The 20,419-nt window shown below is 35.9% G+C and overlaps 1 protein-coding gene across 1 annotated transcript in view; it reads left to right on the top strand.

Moving 5' to 3' along the window:
• The first annotated feature begins 2,637 nt into the window (after window positions 1–2,637).
• LOC110380721 (lachesin) overlaps window positions 2,638–20,419 on the top strand; it is a 32,394-nt gene continuing 14,612 nt past the window's right edge. Inside the window, exons 1-2 of the mRNA XM_021340806.3 lie at window positions 2,638–3,006; window positions 18,113–18,216. Of these exons, the coding sequence (XP_021196481.2) occupies window positions 2,916–3,006; window positions 18,113–18,216 (195 nt within the window). The 5' untranslated portion in view covers window positions 2,638–2,915. The remainder of the gene's footprint in view (window positions 3,007–18,112; window positions 18,217–20,419) is intronic.

Genomic DNA, 20,419 nt, shown 5'->3' with positions numbered 1-20,419 from the left:
ATCTGCCACTACCTGGCTATCACACACATAGAAATATTTTTTTAATTGGACATGCGACTAACTTGTTCAAACGAACAAACTCTTTGGTTGTCTAATATTAGGTAGTATATGTAGTTATAGACAGACAGCTCGCAACTTAATACATATAAGTCATATTATTATGAATGCTGTTATGTTGTTCTTATGAAACTCCATTACAATTACTTAAAAGTGAAATAAAACATCTAACTTAAGCGAATATAAAAGGCTAAAGCCATTAATAATTCTTTCATTTTTGGGTAGGTACAGGAAAATCTCATTTACACCGAAATCCTTTTTCTTTGGGCTCATTCCTCATCAAAGTATCGATAAGAATTGAGACGAATCGTTATCTCTCAAAACAGTTATTGATCGGTAGGCAACACTTTGTATCTGGCCGTTTTACCGGCGGTTAAACCACAAAAAATATTTGTGAAAAGGTGTGAGCTCTTCTGGGTTAATCCCCGACGATTTGCAAAGACGGAAAAAAGGGTTTGTGAGCTTAGACGCCACGGATCCCCCATACAGCCGACCTTCTGCCCACGCCTGTCACGCTTGCCTCTATTTATTTTCCCCGGAATAAGTAGTAATACTCGAAATATCCATATCGACAGGTTATTAACGTAGTAGGTATGTATGTCAATAGCGATTCGTTGGTACATAAAATATGTTCAACGTTGAGGCGTATTTTTCTGGAAGGTATTGTTGAATTAATTTGCCAATAAATTAATGATTGTAACAAATGATCATATTTTACAACATAGGATTCATAGAAATATTTTTTTTCTAATTCTGCCTCTAAAGTCCTATTGAATCTCTATCCTTCTTTTTCACATACAGAAAGCAAGGGCCCATTAGAAATAACGCCGAATATAACAGTTTTAAATCAGTATCAATTAAATCATGATTTTTAGAACTAGGCTAAACTGCGCTTAACAGCTTAATTTTTTTGTTGCAAAAAAATGCTTTATATTTTTATAACACCTGTTTAAAACTACGGTATTTTCATCCAGGAGAGTAGTAAAGTAATTTATTTTATTATAAGTGAGGTAGCTGGTCATGCTCGCTGCGGTAGCACCCACAGTTTTAATTTATCTCTCCTGGCCCTGTAATCATAATTAAGTAGGTACAAAGTTGAAACAAGTTAAACCTTTTAAAATATACACGTACCAGTGTGAAGATGAGACCCTTTGCAACTGCTATTGTACCAACTATAATGCCAAAAATTTCGTATTTCAATTGTACTAATGACTGAAACAATAGAACAGAATATTTCATTGTATTCAGCTTTAAAGTTAAATAAAATAAACGTTCTAAGCAATGAACTATTAATATCCATCGTCTGATGACAATTGAAAGCTTTTTGATCTCATAAAACGGTGTGACCTTAGAGCATCGTGTATCGAGAGATAAATGATCAAAGAGGCAAAATTAAAAAGAATAAAAAATCTAAATTTTTGTAATAATTTTAATAACGCCTTAATACTTAAAATACCAGTGACTTGACGTGGATTTTAAAGATTATGAAGATTTTCTTAAACATCTTTTGACCCATAAGTTTTACATTCTTAAAATAAAATTATAACCAATTATACCACTAAGTTTAATAGAAAATCACCGGAGACTTAAAATAATATAAGCTGTTACAGGGATTTTAAGAGGCTCAGCTACCATCGCTACATTCAAGAAAAGTAATACTAAAGACATCTTGCTGAACATTTTTTTATTAAACAAATGATAATACTCATTCATAAACACTGTTTTATATCACATTCGATTGCAGTTATTACAGATCCTATTAGATCGAGACCATATTGACATATTAACATACCCACTACAATTAATTATTCATGCTTATTGGATTCACCCGGGCTGAAACATTCTGATAATATTAACGTGAACGTTGTTAATCTCGACTGCGACTGTTAATTAAAGATGCTCCATGTTTGTCTACGTTTCATACTCGTCTATTAATTAGCTAGAAGATAATGTTCATTATTACGGAGACTCTTGGAAACTCTTCAGGAACGCATTTCGTTTGTAATCGTCGCTGCTAGATCGCACTCATTAATTATTAAGACGGCATGTAACCTCATTGATGTTACGTACGCAAATGATCGTGTAATCGTATAAATTACGCACATGTTTTCAGGAGTTTTCCCACTTGTTCGAATGAACGTCTTTGATGAATTTTATTTAATCAAATATTAAATAAAATGGAGTTTAAAAGATTTAACGCGGGAATACATGAATTTGAAGTTACCTTTCGTAGAAACAAAATTGAAATATTAATAAAGTGGGAATCATTTTTATGCCTTAACACCAATCTCTGAAATATCAAAGTGAACTTAAAAACTCATCATAATTAACATTCATTTAAATTTGAAATTATTCATGGCAGAAAGCGAAGTTGCCGTGGTGGTATTTAACGCCGCACCTGCCCGAGGCGTCTTAGCGTGGTCGAAATTAATGCGACGCAAAGTCGGCAAAAGTCAATTACACTTTATTAAAACCGTCTCCATTTATATCAATTTGACGCAAACTGTTACAAATACTGGTAATGTTCCGTCCTTTCATCCGAGAGCGAGGCGGGGCTACGCAAGCGCCGGGAGCGTAGAACACTCGTAGACAAAGCGGCGCGGGTAGCGTAGCGCGGGCAGTACGCAGCCAGAGCGCCGCGAGACCGCAGCGCGCCGCCGTACGCCGCTCGCCGGCACCCGACACACGAGCCCGCTCGACTCACCTGCCGATGAATATTTAATGGACCCGATTCCAATGCCGAATGAATGAGGGAACCTCGTTACCCCACTGACATTCATCACAACACTTTTGTTGACATATTTGTAATTGTTCAAAAAGTTGTCACTATTAACATGTCGCTGGGGTAAACTAATCACATGATGAGTGGACGAAGATTGGCCTCGTGTTCGGCAGTGACAGCTGTGCTGCTGCTGCTAATAATTAGCGGTTCAGTTATCTCGTCGGACGGTGAGTAGGAAGTTGCTCGTTAAGTAATTAACAACATAACTAATAAGTTAGTTTCGCAACATTTTGGTAACTGCTTGTTTAATTTAAAATAATTATAAGGGAAAATAGTGCCTGTATCACTGAAAAACTTTGTGCTGTGTAATTAGATAAGCGTAATTCCGAGGCTATTAGGCAATTAAAGTTTCAGGTGTCTCTTCTGCTGTTGTTAATGTTTTGTTTTTGTGTTTCTGGAGAAACTCAGAAACTTTTCTATGTTTTCCATGAAAGAACTTTTCTCCAACATTGTACTAATGTAATTTGTTTTGTTTTCAAGTTTTACCGACTCACAGATAGACTATAAAACAGGTGGCTCTGTTTTTGTTAACACTGGTGATACTCGTGTTTTCTTTTATGTATTTTCACCATTTTATATTACTTCACCGAGATCAAGTCATCTGTTATCAACTTTGGATGCCAGACTCTGTTTGAAAAATTGTGAAAACTACGACTTTACTTTGTTTAATTTTTATATTATTTTAAGAACTTATTTTTTTTTTGAGCTAAAGCCTTTATAAAAGATGGCTTTATCTAAAGGTCTGATAACGTCAAAGTATGTGTGCGGGTTCGAGACCCGCGTTGTAACTTTAAAATATTTTAGGAAAATCAATGTTTCTACCTGACCTCTATGTGAATAAAGAAGTTATTGAGTAGGTAACTAGTCTAATGATACAGCAGATCTACACATATTGTATGGCCCTTATTTACCTACACTATCTTGAATATCTATTATATCATTAATTTATGATACTTGGGTATTGGTTGAAATAAATGTAAATGAAGCTATACCTACACTTCGTCTCAAAATTCAATGCCGTACGTCAATGAATTTGCAGCAATAAAATAAAAAATAAATTTTCTGCTCATATAAACAAAAAAAATATTGGATGTCTTGGAACGGACCAATAAGGGTAGCGGCCAAAACACTTGCAGAAGAAAAAACAATCCTCACAAATACTTTTTGACGCCAATCCAATTTTCTCATGGCTCAAAGTTCTTTATTGTATATTTCTAAGGATTGCCATTTCGCCATAAGTAAGGTACGGTGGCTATATAAGTTTAGTATGTTATAAATCCAAAGGTAACCTGGCAATCATTTCCTGTCGCCAAAACTGTAAGCGGTGTTGGCTTTTCAGGGTAAATTTCCATTCTGTGTTCTAAAATAGAATGTTAAACACACCGTATCTGTGATGAATAGGAAAGTAAAGTACTTGTGTGCGATGTCGCCGTCCTTGATGTGAAAGAGACATTGTTTATAGTCTATCGCAGGTACACAACGTCATAACGTCAATGAGCTTTACAAACTTCGCCACTTTGTACATGAATATGTATAAACTTTGATCCTTTTTTGTTTAATGGGTTTTTATGCAACTAACGAGTTGTATGGGGAAGAATAACAAAGAAATACTTTAATATTAAATCGAAATTACAATGGATATCACAAATGAAATGAAAAAATCAGCTCGAATATACTTGATCAAAAGGCTTTTAATGAAATGGTACTCAATATAAAAACTTAAAACAACAATATTTACACAATCTCTTAAAGGATTAAATTGAATACTATTTTCAGTAAAACGGCTCACGTAAATACTACTGAAAGCAATTAAAACATCAACAAAAGGCGAGATTTATTATTTAAAGTTATTAATACCATAAACTCATGCAGAGGCAAACAATTGACATATTTTTCCGCCATGCCTGCTCCACGTTGATATCTATAACCCCCATTATTCAGCGGATTAGCTTTTCACTGGATGAGTCGTAGAATATTCAAAAGGGAATTATTTGATTTTGTGAATCTATATGGCCGTTCAACTAAAATCGGCCTAATCTTCCATTGTTATTCATCTGTTTGTAAACTTCACACAATACAATGAGTTGATCGATTTAATTTCGAAATAAATTACAATAACAAAATAAGTAATTCAATACCGTTTGTTCATCGAATCAAAACAGCGAGCGGGAGGGAAACAAACAAGATTATGTATCATTCAGTTTTACTGTTCTTGGCAACAAGACTGTTTCAATCACTGGCCTCTAACAGTTATCAAGCTTGCAATTATCGATACAACCTCGGGCCGTATTTGATTACTACTATTAGTATAGAAATCACCTATCTACGTTCAATCGTAGAATATGACGGCTGCAAACTGACCTACTTTGAAACGGCCGCATCTAAGATGTGAGTTATGAGTATGGAAAATAGGTAATAAAAATCTGCAGAGATTACTAAAACCTTCTACCAATTCCATTGCGAGAACGAGTTCCTTAGATCTTCAGAACAATATGTCGTTGTATCTGGACCCATGTGGAGTAGTGGTAGCTTAAAAGTAACAAATGGGGAATGTGAATAGGCGGCAAGTTGTAGCAGTCAATTGGGTGAAACAAATGATTGCGGTCCTGGTAGGCGCCAGAACACCGATCTATCACCAGCTTGAGCACCACAATTACCCATTTACCTCAGCAAGGAATTCGCGGGACTGAAATATTACGTATCATACTGTGTCATTGGCGGAATAAATCGGGTGAGCGCTCGAGCGCGCGGAATAAGGTTCTTAACGAAGTGTTAGTTATTTACGCAATCGTCTGTGCGTTCAATCTTCATCAAACTGCTGTTCAGATAATGGCATTTTTGTGCATATTTTGGCACGTTATCGTTTATTTTGAACAAAAATACGCAACATGCAAAAAATATGACACCTACTTATCCTTAAAATATTTTTATATGTGGACAAGGCCCGTCAGATTTCGGGGCATGAAGTTTGTGAGCAATTAATAAGATATTAATTTATTTATTTATTTTTATTTATTTAATAGTTTTGTACACATAAAACACAAAGAAGAATAATAAATAAAAATGTATAAAAATTAACATTTTAATTAGAGTATCTTTTCATATACCATTTTGCAATGAAACTAACGACTACGTTTCTAAGTAACGTGTATGTAATGACGCGGCTTTCATAGCTCCCAATTTACTAGCTCAGGAGGTTATTAAGAAAATGTGTATGGCAATAAACCTTCACGTCATAATATTCACGTCTTTACTACATGAATATTACTTCTATAAAATTAAACATCGTGTCAGTCTTTAGAATTATTTTTACAGAATGAAACATTTAAAACGTTTTCCAGAAATATATCCAGAAACTTCGTTAAAATAAAAGAATGATCAATGTTTATTTATTCAAACCATATGCAAATATTTAGACCTTTTAAAAGTAAAAAAATACTTCATACAATTCCCGAACAAACATTATGAACGTAGACTTCTCCTTAAATAAGTAAAAGGATACAATTTTGAAGATACACAATCAAATGGAGTGGACTCGATATTTCTGTATCGGCAAAATGGAAATTCAGGTTATTTTCCCTTCTACTGGCCGCAATTCTAGAGTGAATTACTATCAGTCTCAAGTTGGATGAACTTTCAGCTAGAGCGCCGACTCCCACCTTGTGTATGATTATTTGCGAGTTGGCGGCGCCATACTTCAATTTGTTACTCAACTCGGGAACGCCTTTGCTGAGAACTTGCTCCCAGCTAGAATGCCGGTTCATTGCGACGCCAATTGCCACATAAACAAGCCTCGCCCAACCCGAGCTATGCGGTCGCGATACCAAAACTTCGTTGTTTACTGTTCTCACTACATATCATAAAACATCTATTTCGGGCAAACTTAAACACTCATCTTTGCCGAGTTAACAAGCTCTACAAAACTTTGTTGTTCATAAAATAATAATTATAAGCAACGAAATTCATTCATGTAGGGTTAACTAACTATTTCTATGAAATATTATTCGAGTATGAGGTACCAATATCGCAAAGTATAGGGAAATTCTGTGTGTGGTTTGCTCAACATTTGGGATTTATTTCTTTCGTTCATAATATTTGAAATGAATAAATATCATAAAACATAACACTATATTACCGTTAAACTCCTACGTAATGGAAAAAGTAAACAAAATGTGGTATTTAACAATTATCAGGAATTAGGTAATAATAATGAACCCAAAATAATCCAAAACAGATACAAATTCAACAAACCCTTGAGTGTTTTTGTTCACTAATTATTCTATCGATTTGCTTTTTTGCGGCTAAATTAGATTTATATTCGGTAATTAACAGTAAACAATTACTAATCGCTGAATATATATATAGTTTACATATTTTTTTACGTAAGATAAAAATAATGGATGAATATAATAGTGGTACAATAAAAACTGGTCTTACCCTTTGGACATGATTATTTAATTTGGAATCATAAATTATAACCGTCCAAAACTATGTATATCTTCAAGAAGGATTGGTGGGCACCTAAACTGAACACGATCACTTTTCCAGATTCGCAAGTTTACTTGAAAATAAGTATTAGAAGAATAGGACATCATAGAATATTTCAATATCCTCTCCGAAACCTTTAGAAATAATTAAACATTGCGCCTACGCATTTCGTCATAAGGAAGCCGTGGGTGTACGTCATCTGACATATTATTTCTGAAGTCGTATTACGAGGCACAAGCGTGATATAATATGAGTACAATAAAAATATTAAAGCTAATATTTTTACCGGGAGGCGAGGCCAGACCTTAGGGAGACCTCCACTCGGCAAAGGAACATAATAACCTCAAATAAGATTAGATGAGATGCTAGTTCATTGTTTATGTGTAACAACATAATTCACGATTTTCTCGAGTCAACGCCCCTCCGTGTACCTAAAAAAGCGTTTTTTGCTTGCTATGAAACAACCATAAATCTTGAACTTTTTCATAAAATTTCGTAATACATGTCATACCAGTCTCGTATATTGCATGTTGCTCGACAATGTTCAAGAAAATTTGTCTTCAGGTGAAAACATGAAAAATTTCAAGAGAATGTGTGAATCAGTGTTTGATATATGAAATTTGAATGGGTGGCTGTTCGAGTGAAGGTATGGAGCGAGAGATTCTCAGAATCACAACTTTGCCAACTTGCATAATATATTATATGAAATACATTTGAAACATAACTATCACATTTAAAATGAATGTTTTGTTATGAAAGTCTATGTGATAAAGTCTCTTTAAATAATTTTCTTGAATGTAAAAACAGTTTTCATGCGATGTTATTTTTAACGGTAAAAATTATAAATCCAACTACGATTATCACGGTGAATTTTTCGAGTTCACAAATTGATAGTCGAAAAATACGTAATATGAATCCACTATAGAAACTGATTTCACTCAAATTACTTGATTGTAAGCTAAACAAAACGTTTCCATAAGACCACCACTACAAACAGAATATTGACAATGGTTAGTCGTGACGAAAGTGCGCAGCTCCATGCAGGGAGTAAGGAGCATTAAATTGCATCACGCTAGCCGTCGGGGCCAGCCGTGTGTCCTGCATAACGCCCCTCGGTCCCTCTATCTAATGAAGCCAATTTTCCGCGCGTTCCACCGTGCTTTCCTTTTGAATTTTCTCGCGTATTTTCCCTGTCATCCATCTCCTTCCATGCTTCCGCACAACCGGATTACTTTTGATTTCAAATTCCAACACCATTGATTTAATAACCTACAAATGTCCACCCAAACAGCGAAAGTAAAGGAAATTTTGCAATAGCTATTCACTTTCCGGAACCTGCGCTGTCGCTCGTGAAATTAATATCCGTTTCGTAACAATTCCGATATATCGAAATTCGTATAATGGTATAATAATAACAATAACATAATTGGTATTATAATTTAAGTACGAGTATGTGGGTATTGTTCGAATTTAATATTTGGTGTAGTATCAATAACAGTGTTGTGCACAAAGCATGATTTAATTATATACTTTGGGTATTCAAGATTAGCTGGGAAGCAATGAAGCTGTACTTTATATGAAAAATGAAGCAGTGAAATTATGTAAAGTAAATGAAGTAGCAACGTAAGTAAAACATGAAGGTATTCAAAAGGCGGAAAGCGGAGAGCTTGGAGCCTGGGCGCTAGCAAACACGTCTGTCTCGATAGACGGCGCTCCACTAAGTTTCCAACTAATTTTTATTAACTTCTGAACGAACTTCGTCGAATGTGTTATTTTTAAAAGAAATCTTAGAGTATATAAAGCCCTAGTTGCTGTCTTTTCGGTACGGGGAATATTTCGAAGCAAATTTTCTCTTACTTAAAGTTTATGCTCCTTGCCTCCGATGCTCCGTAGTCGGCATTACGAGAATACGAACGAAATGCAGAATACTCTTATTCAGCGGCCATTGAAAATTACCCATCCGTGTACCTAACTGCAGTGACACAACCCGGCTTCGTAACGACAAATATTAGAAACCCGGGCTCTCCAGTTCGAATGAACTTCTTGTATACAAAGAAAGATTTTAATGGCATTCAATATCGACGAAGCGCCCAACACGTTCAATAAGAAACCTATCATCTAATTAGATTTAGCTTCAGATCCTACATTTGTCATCACATAATTTTCGGTACTGAATGTCAATTCACTTATATTTTGCACCATTTCAATGTCATTAATTAACCTCTGGGCTACAGTGACATTATAATTTGCATGTGTACGATGCAATAGACGGGACATTTAAATATAGTGTCCGTCAGAAAGTATAGTAGGAGGGAGTTGTCTGGTTTCATAATAAATGAATAATCACGCGTTGTACTGTGGGAATGGTTGGAGTGTGATGCACCTGTCAGGTCTACTTCGCGTTGATGAATGCTGATAAATCGAAGGAGAAAATATAAAGTACTACTAATATTAAATGCAAAAAATTGTCAGGGTGTATGGATGTTTGTAGCAGTTTCGCACCAAAACTAAGAAACGGTTTTTATAATATAGCTTATATCAGAATAACATTCATGTAGGTATGTACGAGCTACTTTTTATATAGGAATGCAGCTATGCTTTCCTCGAAGAGCGCCCGAAATCGCAAAAAGATGCTACTAGAAATATACTTCATATGCATACATCATTCATATGCTCATGCATACTATTAAATATTTTTTGAGTATTTCAGAACATTGTACGAACGAAGTATTCAAAACCTAATTAATACTTTCTTTATTTTTCTGTTTAAATATTGTTTTTTTAAAACTTATCGCGGCGTTGCTGTTTTTTTAATTAAATTATTTAATTAGGTACGTACAGTCATTTTGCCTTTTGTTTTGGGGTAAATCCCTAGATATTTAGATTAAAAATCCAAGCATTTATATTCACTATAAATCACAAACTTTCGTAGCCACATTATACTTAATACACATAAAATGAAGCAATTTCTCTAAAACAATGTCCTAATGATTACAAAAGGCATCATTATACTTTTATAAGCAGCCATTTGTTATTTTGCATAAATAATCATAATAATTTAGTTTATATTCGTGCCGCAGGATAAGCTAATATTCATTTATAAAAAAACAAATGCTACTTATGAGTTTTGTTTATAAAGTACCTACCTATTGCCGTTATAATTGAATGAATGATAGCATTATCATAACTGTGAAAAAATAACCAAATTAATATAGTTATACTGGTCTAATAGGCCTAAATGCATATTAGTTGATAAGCGTTTGTTATAATTGTATAATAACTCCACATAGCACAGCACACGACATGTTTCGGCGAGCCGGCACGACCCGACACGGCTGCCTATAGTCCCATATTTCGTATGTGCGGTACGTTTGGCCATATTTCTCGACGTCTACGCCGATGGTGGCACCGGTAGCATTTCACGCGACGTCCCCCGGTTTTTCGATGTGCGGTTTCCGCGCGACAATACCATTTTATTTACGGCTCGACTGCACCGCTCTATGGAGTTCAGTCACGAAGCGAATGTAAGTAAGTGAATCTCGCGCTCGCACAGTCACCGCTCACGCCGTTTCGCGTAATTCACCCTGGTCAGGCGCTTGCGTTTCCAATCTGGTGATATGAGCCGGAAACCATTGCCGTTCACTCGTACTGCACTACACACGCTTTAAAATTTTACTTGCTGTTACGTTGCCGTTTTTGCTGTTAACCAATTCGTAGATATTCTTTAACAATTTCTAGTTTTTACTGAATAAATATTCTTCGAATCATAACAAAAAGCTATGCATTTGAAATAGCCTGTTCAGGTTTTTAGGTCAGAGAAACAATTTAATTAAACAGTTTAATGGAACGTCCTAAATGTTTTTAATTTGTTTCGTTCACTACTAGCCCCGATTTTAACAAACATTTTCGACTTTTCTTTTTGGTATTGTTTGACTAAATTCTTTGTATATCGTCGAACTGCATCGTTCCCTGTACAATTAAATCAAAAATCTCTCAATTTACTAGCAATAAAATATAAAATGTTGTTATTTATTTATCACACTTTTCGCAAGCTCAATATGCAAAAATTAACAGAGTAAGTAACAAGCGATGTTCAACTATCTGGAAGCCGTAACGAGGCTATTAATTTTAATTGTTTCATAAATAAAAATTGCCGTCACAGAGAATCCGATTCATTTATGGATGACCGCATAAATCATCGTATTTCCGCACCCGTTATGAAATGGACCAAAGAAGTATCCGCTATCCATTTTATTTGTATCTCGTTTATTTACTGGCAATCACTCAATTAATGATATTTGAGTTCGAATGTACTATAGCTCTTAATATGATTCCACGAGCATTTAATTATACGCTGCAGTCGAATTATTTGTAAAACTACTGAAAAGATTATGCTGCGCCAGTTCATAAATAGCAAGGATTTAACTTTTGACCTTATGAAGTCGTATAATAAGTCGTTAAAAATAGAACCCTCTGTACAATTACTGTTATAATGGTGGTCATACATAACACTTAAATAGCTGGTACTGCAAAGGTTAATAAACTAGGCTTGTTAGAGCTTGACAAAGGAGCCTGCAATTTTTTATGTTAGTTACAAAACCACAGTTCCAAAAATTACATTAATAAAACTTTATTTTTTTTTGTACTGCTGGTATATGTATAAATGTAATATACCTCTAATATGTAGGTACACTTGCATCGTAACGACCAACATGCCTTCAAACATATGAACTCAATATAAGTTTATTGCCGGCTTCCACCGGCTAAGGCAAACATCTCGAGGAAATCTTCAGGCTTGTAAAACTAACTGTAAAACAAGGACTTGCTGCAGTTGATTTTCACTTTGGGCATAATGTTATAAACAAATACCTGGTCAAACAGTCGGCCGACAGTTGCCCCAATGGTAGGTGAAAAAAAATATTAAGTAAATTCGTCCGTTGTTATGTGCTTACTACAATTCACCTACATGCTGATTATTATGGGCCTAAATATCTATAACTATCGGTTGACTAAAAGTCTGCACTGCACTCTTAATTCTATTGCTTGAAAATTGAGCCATCTGGCCTGTCTATAAAAAATATTTTAGTACTGTTAATTAACTTTCAGTATAAACGAAATTAAAATTTAAAATACCCAAAGAAACAAAAAAAAACAACGTGCAGTTGTATTGTAGGCGCAATATTTATGCATATGTATTACGTCGGTACGAGGTGGCACGCCGGGCGTCGTCGTCACGCCGCCGCGTCGCCGCCGCCACGCGCGCCTGTCGCAGCCTCTGATTTATAACGGCAATATAACGCCAACCTGTCCTCCAGATATTTTTATAACCTTCATACTAACTTCGTATTCTTTCGCGACATTTACGCTTTGATTTCGGCCTAGTGATGTAAAACAATGGACGATATTGTACTGTTTTTTTTCTGTTGTTGTTAGTGTTTTATGCTGATTTGATTGAACAAAACAATACGGGGAATTGAATTGATTTTACATTCGTTGTTGAAAATTGTTGTCAAAGCCCATAACATTTCTCACTTAATTCGGAACGCACAGATTAAATTAATGTTCATTGCGGTCTCTTGTTAGATATTTTTGTTAATACATCAATCCAAGTAAACGTATGGGGAAATAAACACATTGTGAAAGAACGACCAAAGAACGGCAAAGACCAGGTTAAGGGGCTATGGCGCATAATTATTATTCATATTCATAAAATTATCGTTTGCCCAACGGCATCAAGTCAGCAGAAAATTATATTTTTTTAGATTTATCCGACTTTATTTAGGGTCACTTCAGGAAAATATTCCTAAATCATAAAATTGTTCCATGAAGTGACCCCGTTAGATAAACAATGTGACTCAAGTATCCACGGCATGTGTTGAACGAACACCCTGAGGTATTTTGTAATAGTACTTAAGGTTTTAGTACGACGCTACACAAACTCGAAGAACTAAGTTCTCGACCGCATTTGTCTCTACTTCCAGCTAATCTCGAATTATATTAGGTAGATGTTAATGCTGTTTCCACTATCAGTTTGGAAGTTACTTGGTACATTGTCCCAGACGAAATTTTAATCACGCCCATCCTTTTAGGAGATTAAAGTTCTTCTAAATCGTATTAAGATTAATTTTAGCTCGTGAATTCAGTTTCTATAAATAAAAATAATTTTCTTAAGTATGTAGGTATTTTTACGTAGGTTCATTGACCCTTCTCCTTTTATAAAGTACTCGTTTATATTATTGTATGGAATCATTTCTATAAATATTATTTGGACACAGTTTTTTATGATCTGATAGAAGACGACACTTCCTTACTGAAACTCTCCTTTTAGTGAAATCAAATCATACATTATCTAGCCTTGCAGAGTTATTGCAAAAATAGATATTTTATTTTAATAGAAATGCCTTTGGATGTTTGAAAAGTGGAATATTTTTACTGACAACCGGTCATCGATACGTGGGCTAAAACGAATGAACTATTTCTAGCAAGGCTTACAAGATTTCAATATAATTCAATATTTATAAAGAAAACTTAGTTTATCTAGGCCACTACCTACCGACATGTACCTAATACATAATTTACGAAATAAATCGTTCCATACTACTCAGTAGTAGCGTTAATTATAACTTGTAGGTATACATGTATAAGTACCGCAGCAAGTATCGTACAAGTCGCATTAGGTGCACTTAACAACGATGTAACGAAGTGCTACAAACTCAGGCCGTGAAGCGATTACACTTAAGCATCCGTACTAATTGGCATCACACGTGTTAATGTTAACAATTAAACTTTAACGAAACAACACCCGACCAAATTACATCCCAAAATTATACTACCTGATTTCGAGAACAAAGAAAAATGTAGGCGTTCCCAATACCTGTCTTATTATTTGTCAGGCTCAATATCTTAGAAAGATTAATGATGTGGCCAAAATTAAATCCGACTCACGCAATAAATGATCCACTCCTACGATCCAATGAACTCAAATACCACAGCGTCTTATTCTAGATCGTGTCGTGATCTATCGGGAAACTTCAAATTAGTTAACTAACCGAAATTTGCATTAGTTGTTTGTTCATTCAGTTTACACAAAAGGACCCGGCGAACTGAAATTAGGCGCCGCTGATAATAATAAACAGGCAGAGAAATCGAATCTCCGGTTAAATTGGCTTTATCAAGCTCTTATTGCTGGGGACTGTCGCAGGCGCGCCTCCAACACCTGACCGCTAATTGTGTTACATGTTTATACGTACACGACTTCGACGCTCTCAATATCCCGACAGGCCCTCATTCGACCAGCGCGACAACATACGCACCCATTTACAAGCGCCCGTATCTACGTAAATGTAATTGTAGAATAGATCGGTTCCTCACATAATGCGTATCGTATAGCCGACATGTTCAAGTGAATCTTGTTGCATTTTGCATAAAATCGATACTCATGAATACCCACAGCCACAGCGAAGCCGCCGTGAGACTCGGCAACTCGAATTTGCTACAATCGGTTTTATTTTTAGATGGGCACCAATTCCCGTGTCGAAAATGGATAATTCAATTTTTAAATCACATCATATTTTCCTCTACGTAACGTATTCCAACGGAAAGAGTAATTTTCATCCAATCTGGCTTTAATATTTTAAAATCAACATAGCTTATATGAACATGTATTTTCAAAGAAATCTTTAGTCACATAAAGGGAAGTGAGAGACGTTTACCTACGTAGTTTCTGTAATCTGCTTAAAAGTTGACGCTAATGTAATTATAGTGCTTCAAGTAACCCGTCTTATTTCAAGAAACTTTCATTAGAATCATTAACCTTTTAAATGTAATCGTGCAGATTAAAAGCTTCTCAGCTAACAGTGCAGTAACTAATAAAAACAAACAAAAAGATTAATCGTGGAATAAGTCTTTGACGCGTATTTCAATTAGGGGAAAGTCAATTTAGGGTGAAAGAGGTAAGTAAAGCGAGCGGCAGCGATGGCGAGCGTCCCGAGCATCGGCGGGCGGCGGGTGGGCACGGAATCTAATTTGCCGGGGAGCCCAACACGGACTTTTGTCACAGCGTACTGTGCCAATTAGGTAAATACGCGCAGTGGACGAGGCGGCCCGGCTACCGAGTGGGAGGCGCGACCCGTCACGTGCATCCGTAAACACTTACGGCCTGATGAGCGGCCCGCCCGTAATCATATTTCAAGTGGCCGGGTAATCTCGTTGTCTCATCAACACCGACTACATTATTAACACGTTACACTGTATTAGCACCTATTAAAGTAATTAAACCCTTCATAGTAGAACTTAACCGTCTTTGAAGGCTCGTAAGTTATGGAGATTGCTTACTAAGTTTGTTATCAGTTTTCGATATAATCTGAAATTAAAGTGATGGCATAATACCGTTATTATATTTACAAAATAAATAAATATATTTAATACATGAGCTCCTATATCATGAGTAATACAAATGACTCAAATTACGTAGAGGAAAATAAGAAGGCAGCCCGACTCCAACCAACGTTGTCCGTAGCCTATTTCAATCAAAAGGTCAATTTATCGTCCCCCTCTTCTCTTTGTTGTTCTGTGGATGTTATGAAATCCTTTACGAACATTGTATTTTTGCCACCGACTTTTTGCACGCATTATTACATCACCCATAGGAGATCCACAACTAATTACAAGAACACGCTTTAATCAAAATAGAGAAACAATCGTACGTTACGTAGCACTATTTACGTTTGTTCTTTGTGCGTTTAGGTGACACCTTTGTGTGAATAAAGAAGTGAAATCACCATATGTCAAACCGTTTATTCGTATCATCAATTCAATGTTCAGCGTAAAAGGAATTCTCCAGTAGCGCTCTCTAAGGTCACATATTGTAGAATACAACGAAGCAAGCAAGCGTTTTGTCGCTCTCCTCGCTTTGTAGCACAGTTTTCGACAATGTGACGTTAGAGAATTGACCGCCTCACATTGTACACTATTATGTAGCCGTTCCCGAGTTGAACAAAAGACGTAGCACAATCATTTTTCTATTAAAAAAGGCTTGATCCCAGCTAAGAGCACATTTCACGGGCCATCTATCTTGCGGGATATTAGAAACAACATTTTCCGATTGTTTATACGTGCTCGGTAAGCTCTTCTTTCATTAGAGACGACGACGTCGCTTGCACAGAGGCCCGCACGCTGTACGCTAAGATTGATGGGCGCTGGATGGATTTGTTCTATTCGCGTTCTCACTCATCAATCATTCGCGGATATTTTTCCGTGTCTCAGGTTGTTTAGCCTAAATAGATTGTTGCAGCATTGAAGCATCGTTCATATCGATCGCGTAGTATTGACGTCTACATACGTAAGTCTTCTCACTTCCAGAGTGGCGGCTATTATTCAACTTTATCGACATGTTTTATTCATGTTTTGCGAAAAATGTAAAAAGCTAACCCTTATGATATGAATTGGTTTATCGGATACCAAAGTATGCATAAAGTCAATTTGCGGCCAAAGATAATAATAACACGCAAGTACCTTTCTGTAAAGTTAACCCAATTATAAGTTTGAGGTTGGAAATTAAAGTTTGTGTTGACAATAAATTAGTATCCTGGATAATATAATCACGGATCCGCGTAATTCAAAAGCAATAGATGGTCTTATTATAAGGGTGTAACCACAGGCCATAACGCGACCAGCTTCGACCGCAGTTTGGTATACACTTCGCAAATAACCAAATGGGCTACTTGTGGTTTACAAGCCGGCGCGCACACATCTAATGCGTTATACATAGCATGTAAATAAGGCTACTAAGTTCTAGGAACTACTATTGGCTCTCTAGAACCAAAACATACATGCTGTGAAAGACAATTTAGTCTCAGAGTCCTATTATCATAACTCATGTTGCGTCTTTTCCAAGTGACTTCCTGGCTTTTGGCTTCAGGCTTAAGTCCTATGGTCTATTCCACAGAGCTTATAGCCATATCATAACCATATCAGTCTATTTCTGAATTGAGATGTTCATGAATTTCCTGTGTATTTCTAAAGTCAACCGTTTTGGCCTAAAAGTTACAAAATCACCTAGTTTTTCAATATTAACCAATAAAATATTCCTTACAAGGAAAGGAGTTTTATTACGGGCCTTACTTTGGTAAATAATGACGAGTCAATAGGATTTTATCCAATATTACTCAATCTAACTTAGTTTAGGGAAAGTGTGTACTTTGATGGATTGCTCTCGTACTTACATGTACCCTAACCTAAGCCCATTGTGTGTATTCAAGAACGGGCCTACATTATTCTATGCCGTGATTGATTAATTTAAGTCTACAGGATTGAATGTGACTACCTGAGAAGGTAACCGTGCAGTCAGATTCGCCATTTGTCAATGTATAGTTAGTAACTATTTAGGCATAATGACTCAATCCTGTGTAGAGAAAATACATATATGTATTTACCATTACATTTACCTGCATAAACTTTTAATTTTATTAAATTGCTTATTTTATGAAATTGCGTTTTGAACTTTAAAATTAAATATTTTTTAATCTTTTCTCTTTTTGTTTAATTTTATACCTTCACAAAATATTTTTTTTGGTTCTAACACTATAAACTTTTCTTATTGCTCTACACCTGGCTATCTTACGAAAAATCCACTGGTCTTGCAAGAATAAAACCTGTTTGTACAATAATAACAACATTGCCAATTTTGGAAAACTCGGACGTTTAACCCCTAATTTGTACACCCATTAATAACAATAGATTGAAACTACGCAAACAGCACCGTTTATCTGTTGTGTTTTGTTTCAGAATCATTATTTCCTCGTTTTGTGGAACCCGTCACGAACGTGACGGTGACCGTGGGTCGGGACGCCCTCCTGGCTTGCGTTGTCGAAGACCTACGAGGTTATAAGGTAACTAGACGTCCTATCGTTAAATCATGGCCTTTGCAAACTGTAATAACTTTATCGCTAAATATCTTATCTTATTCTGGATTTAATAAATATCAATGTCAATTTCTGTTACGTCTTATTTTACTCGTGTAAGAAATCTGGATAAGATTCCTTCCTGTTCAATAAGCGCAATCCATTTACATGGGACTATATGCCAATAATGCTAGAAGTACACTACAGCCTGTAATCTTCTAGAAATTCTGGCATGGAGTTAACGTTAAATAAAGAAGTCTTAAAAATTATGGAGGAAGCAAAAAATGTATTTTCGAGTTAATTTATACATGTAAACGAACAGTTGGACAAAGAGAGGGGGAAGTTTACACAACACCATTACCTTTTTTTGGCATTGTTTTTTTTGCATTGTTGAAAGTCACCATGCGTTTCCTTGACAACGACAGTTTGCGGGCTACCGTACCGTCTATCGCTGGCCCCCTAAGCGACCACTGCTTTGAGATAAAGCCTTGTATTCCACGGAGGAAGGACGTACCTATGAGCGGATATATCATAAGCCAGGTAGACGTTCCGATTTCTTGAGACATCTGTCAGAGATTAGTCTTAATACATTGGCGATTTGATTTCAAGAAATGGGCGGGTTCCAAAAAAGGTGTACAAGGGCGTAGCCAGTATCGTTCCTCGTCCCGCACACCCGCATTATAGCGACGCTACCTTCTTAGGAGATTTTCCGTTTTGATATTTCCCTGCATCTGTTCTACATGGTGTAATCCAGAATGCATCAAATATATGACAGTCTCTGTTCTATTGAACTATCAAATTGCATTGTATTGTGGTGTATCGTATTCGGTCGCTGAACATAATACGCTTCAACGCCCGTTGACTCTTGAGTTCAGACTTCTGAAACTCGGTCAGGAACCAACTTTGAAGTCCGTGGTTAGAATACACATGTCTGTAAGTTCAGGCTTAGAAGTACAGGATGTTTCTCAAACTTGAATGGCTAATTTAGATTATCGGACATCCAAACTTTCCCCTTTATTTTCACTCTGCCTTAAGTGACCTATTTCTATTATCATGTAAATTAAACTGAATCTGTTCTTGCTTCAAATGTAGGTGAAGTTTTGGAAATGCTATCTTAGATTTACTTGTCAATCTCTAACACAAATATTGTGTGTCTGAAATCAAATACATATACAGTACTCATATTAAATTGATACGTCGTCGTACCGCAAGCACTAATCCATGTGATGTGTTGCGGTGATTCTGGTTATATCCTCAATTACGGGCTACTCAAGGAATGAAACACACATTCAGTTCGGGACTTATGACGTCATAGATTTTCATCAATGATAGATGAAATGCTTATATGTAGTTTGGATCTTTATTATATTTAACCAAACCTAAATCAATATTGACAATCAATGTGACATTATAAAAACTGTTTTTAGCAACGACATGTTTCGATAAAAAGAACCACGCACCGTAGATATTAATACCCTAATTGTATAACTATATTATCGCGTTATATTGTACTACATTATCATACCGTAAGTTTATTGGCAAGCAATTAAGAAAGCAAACAATGGTAAGCAAGAACCTTCACTGGTGACGTCAGATGCCATGATGAACGAGCGCCGTGTAATTCTATGAACGGATACGTTGCGCCAGAACTTCATACAACTCCATTCGTGCGGTGCACGGGGTAAAGTTTTAACAAGCCAACTTAATATCACTTTGCCCAGAATGCACGATTCGCCAGTTATTAATCATGCACGACGGCTAGTTAGCGAAATTGGAGTGCTGTGTAGTACAGATATATGCGGTAGGTGCGACACAATTAGTAGCAATTTGAGTAATTTATGTGACGAAAAATAATGAAAAAGTTAAGTAAAATATTTTTATGCAAAATAGTACCAGTTGTTTTAGAATTTAGTCACACAAATAAGGCGGGTTTCCAAACAATATATTAGTCCCTTTTCTGCATCGAACAAATAAAGGACTTCATCAGACGGGCCAACCCAAGTTAAATCGTAAAGCTCTAAAAATAACTAAACCTTAAATTTACTTTTAGATTTCATAACGATTACGAGCTACTCTGTTATTCTAGTGTAATATTTACAAAACTTTCAAAAACAAAACAAAGTGTGCGTGTCGATGTGACTCAGCTGCTTAAGACTTGTAATATTGTATGATCACTATCTCATGAAACCCA

The sequence above is a fragment of the Helicoverpa armigera genome, chromosome 14 (assembly GCF_030705265.1).
Source record: "Helicoverpa armigera isolate CAAS_96S chromosome 14, ASM3070526v1, whole genome shotgun sequence".
NCBI lineage: Eukaryota > Metazoa > Arthropoda > Insecta > Lepidoptera > Noctuidae > Helicoverpa > Helicoverpa armigera.
The sequence above is the reverse complement of the archived record's forward strand: the minus strand, read 5'-3'. Positions and strand labels throughout refer to the sequence as shown.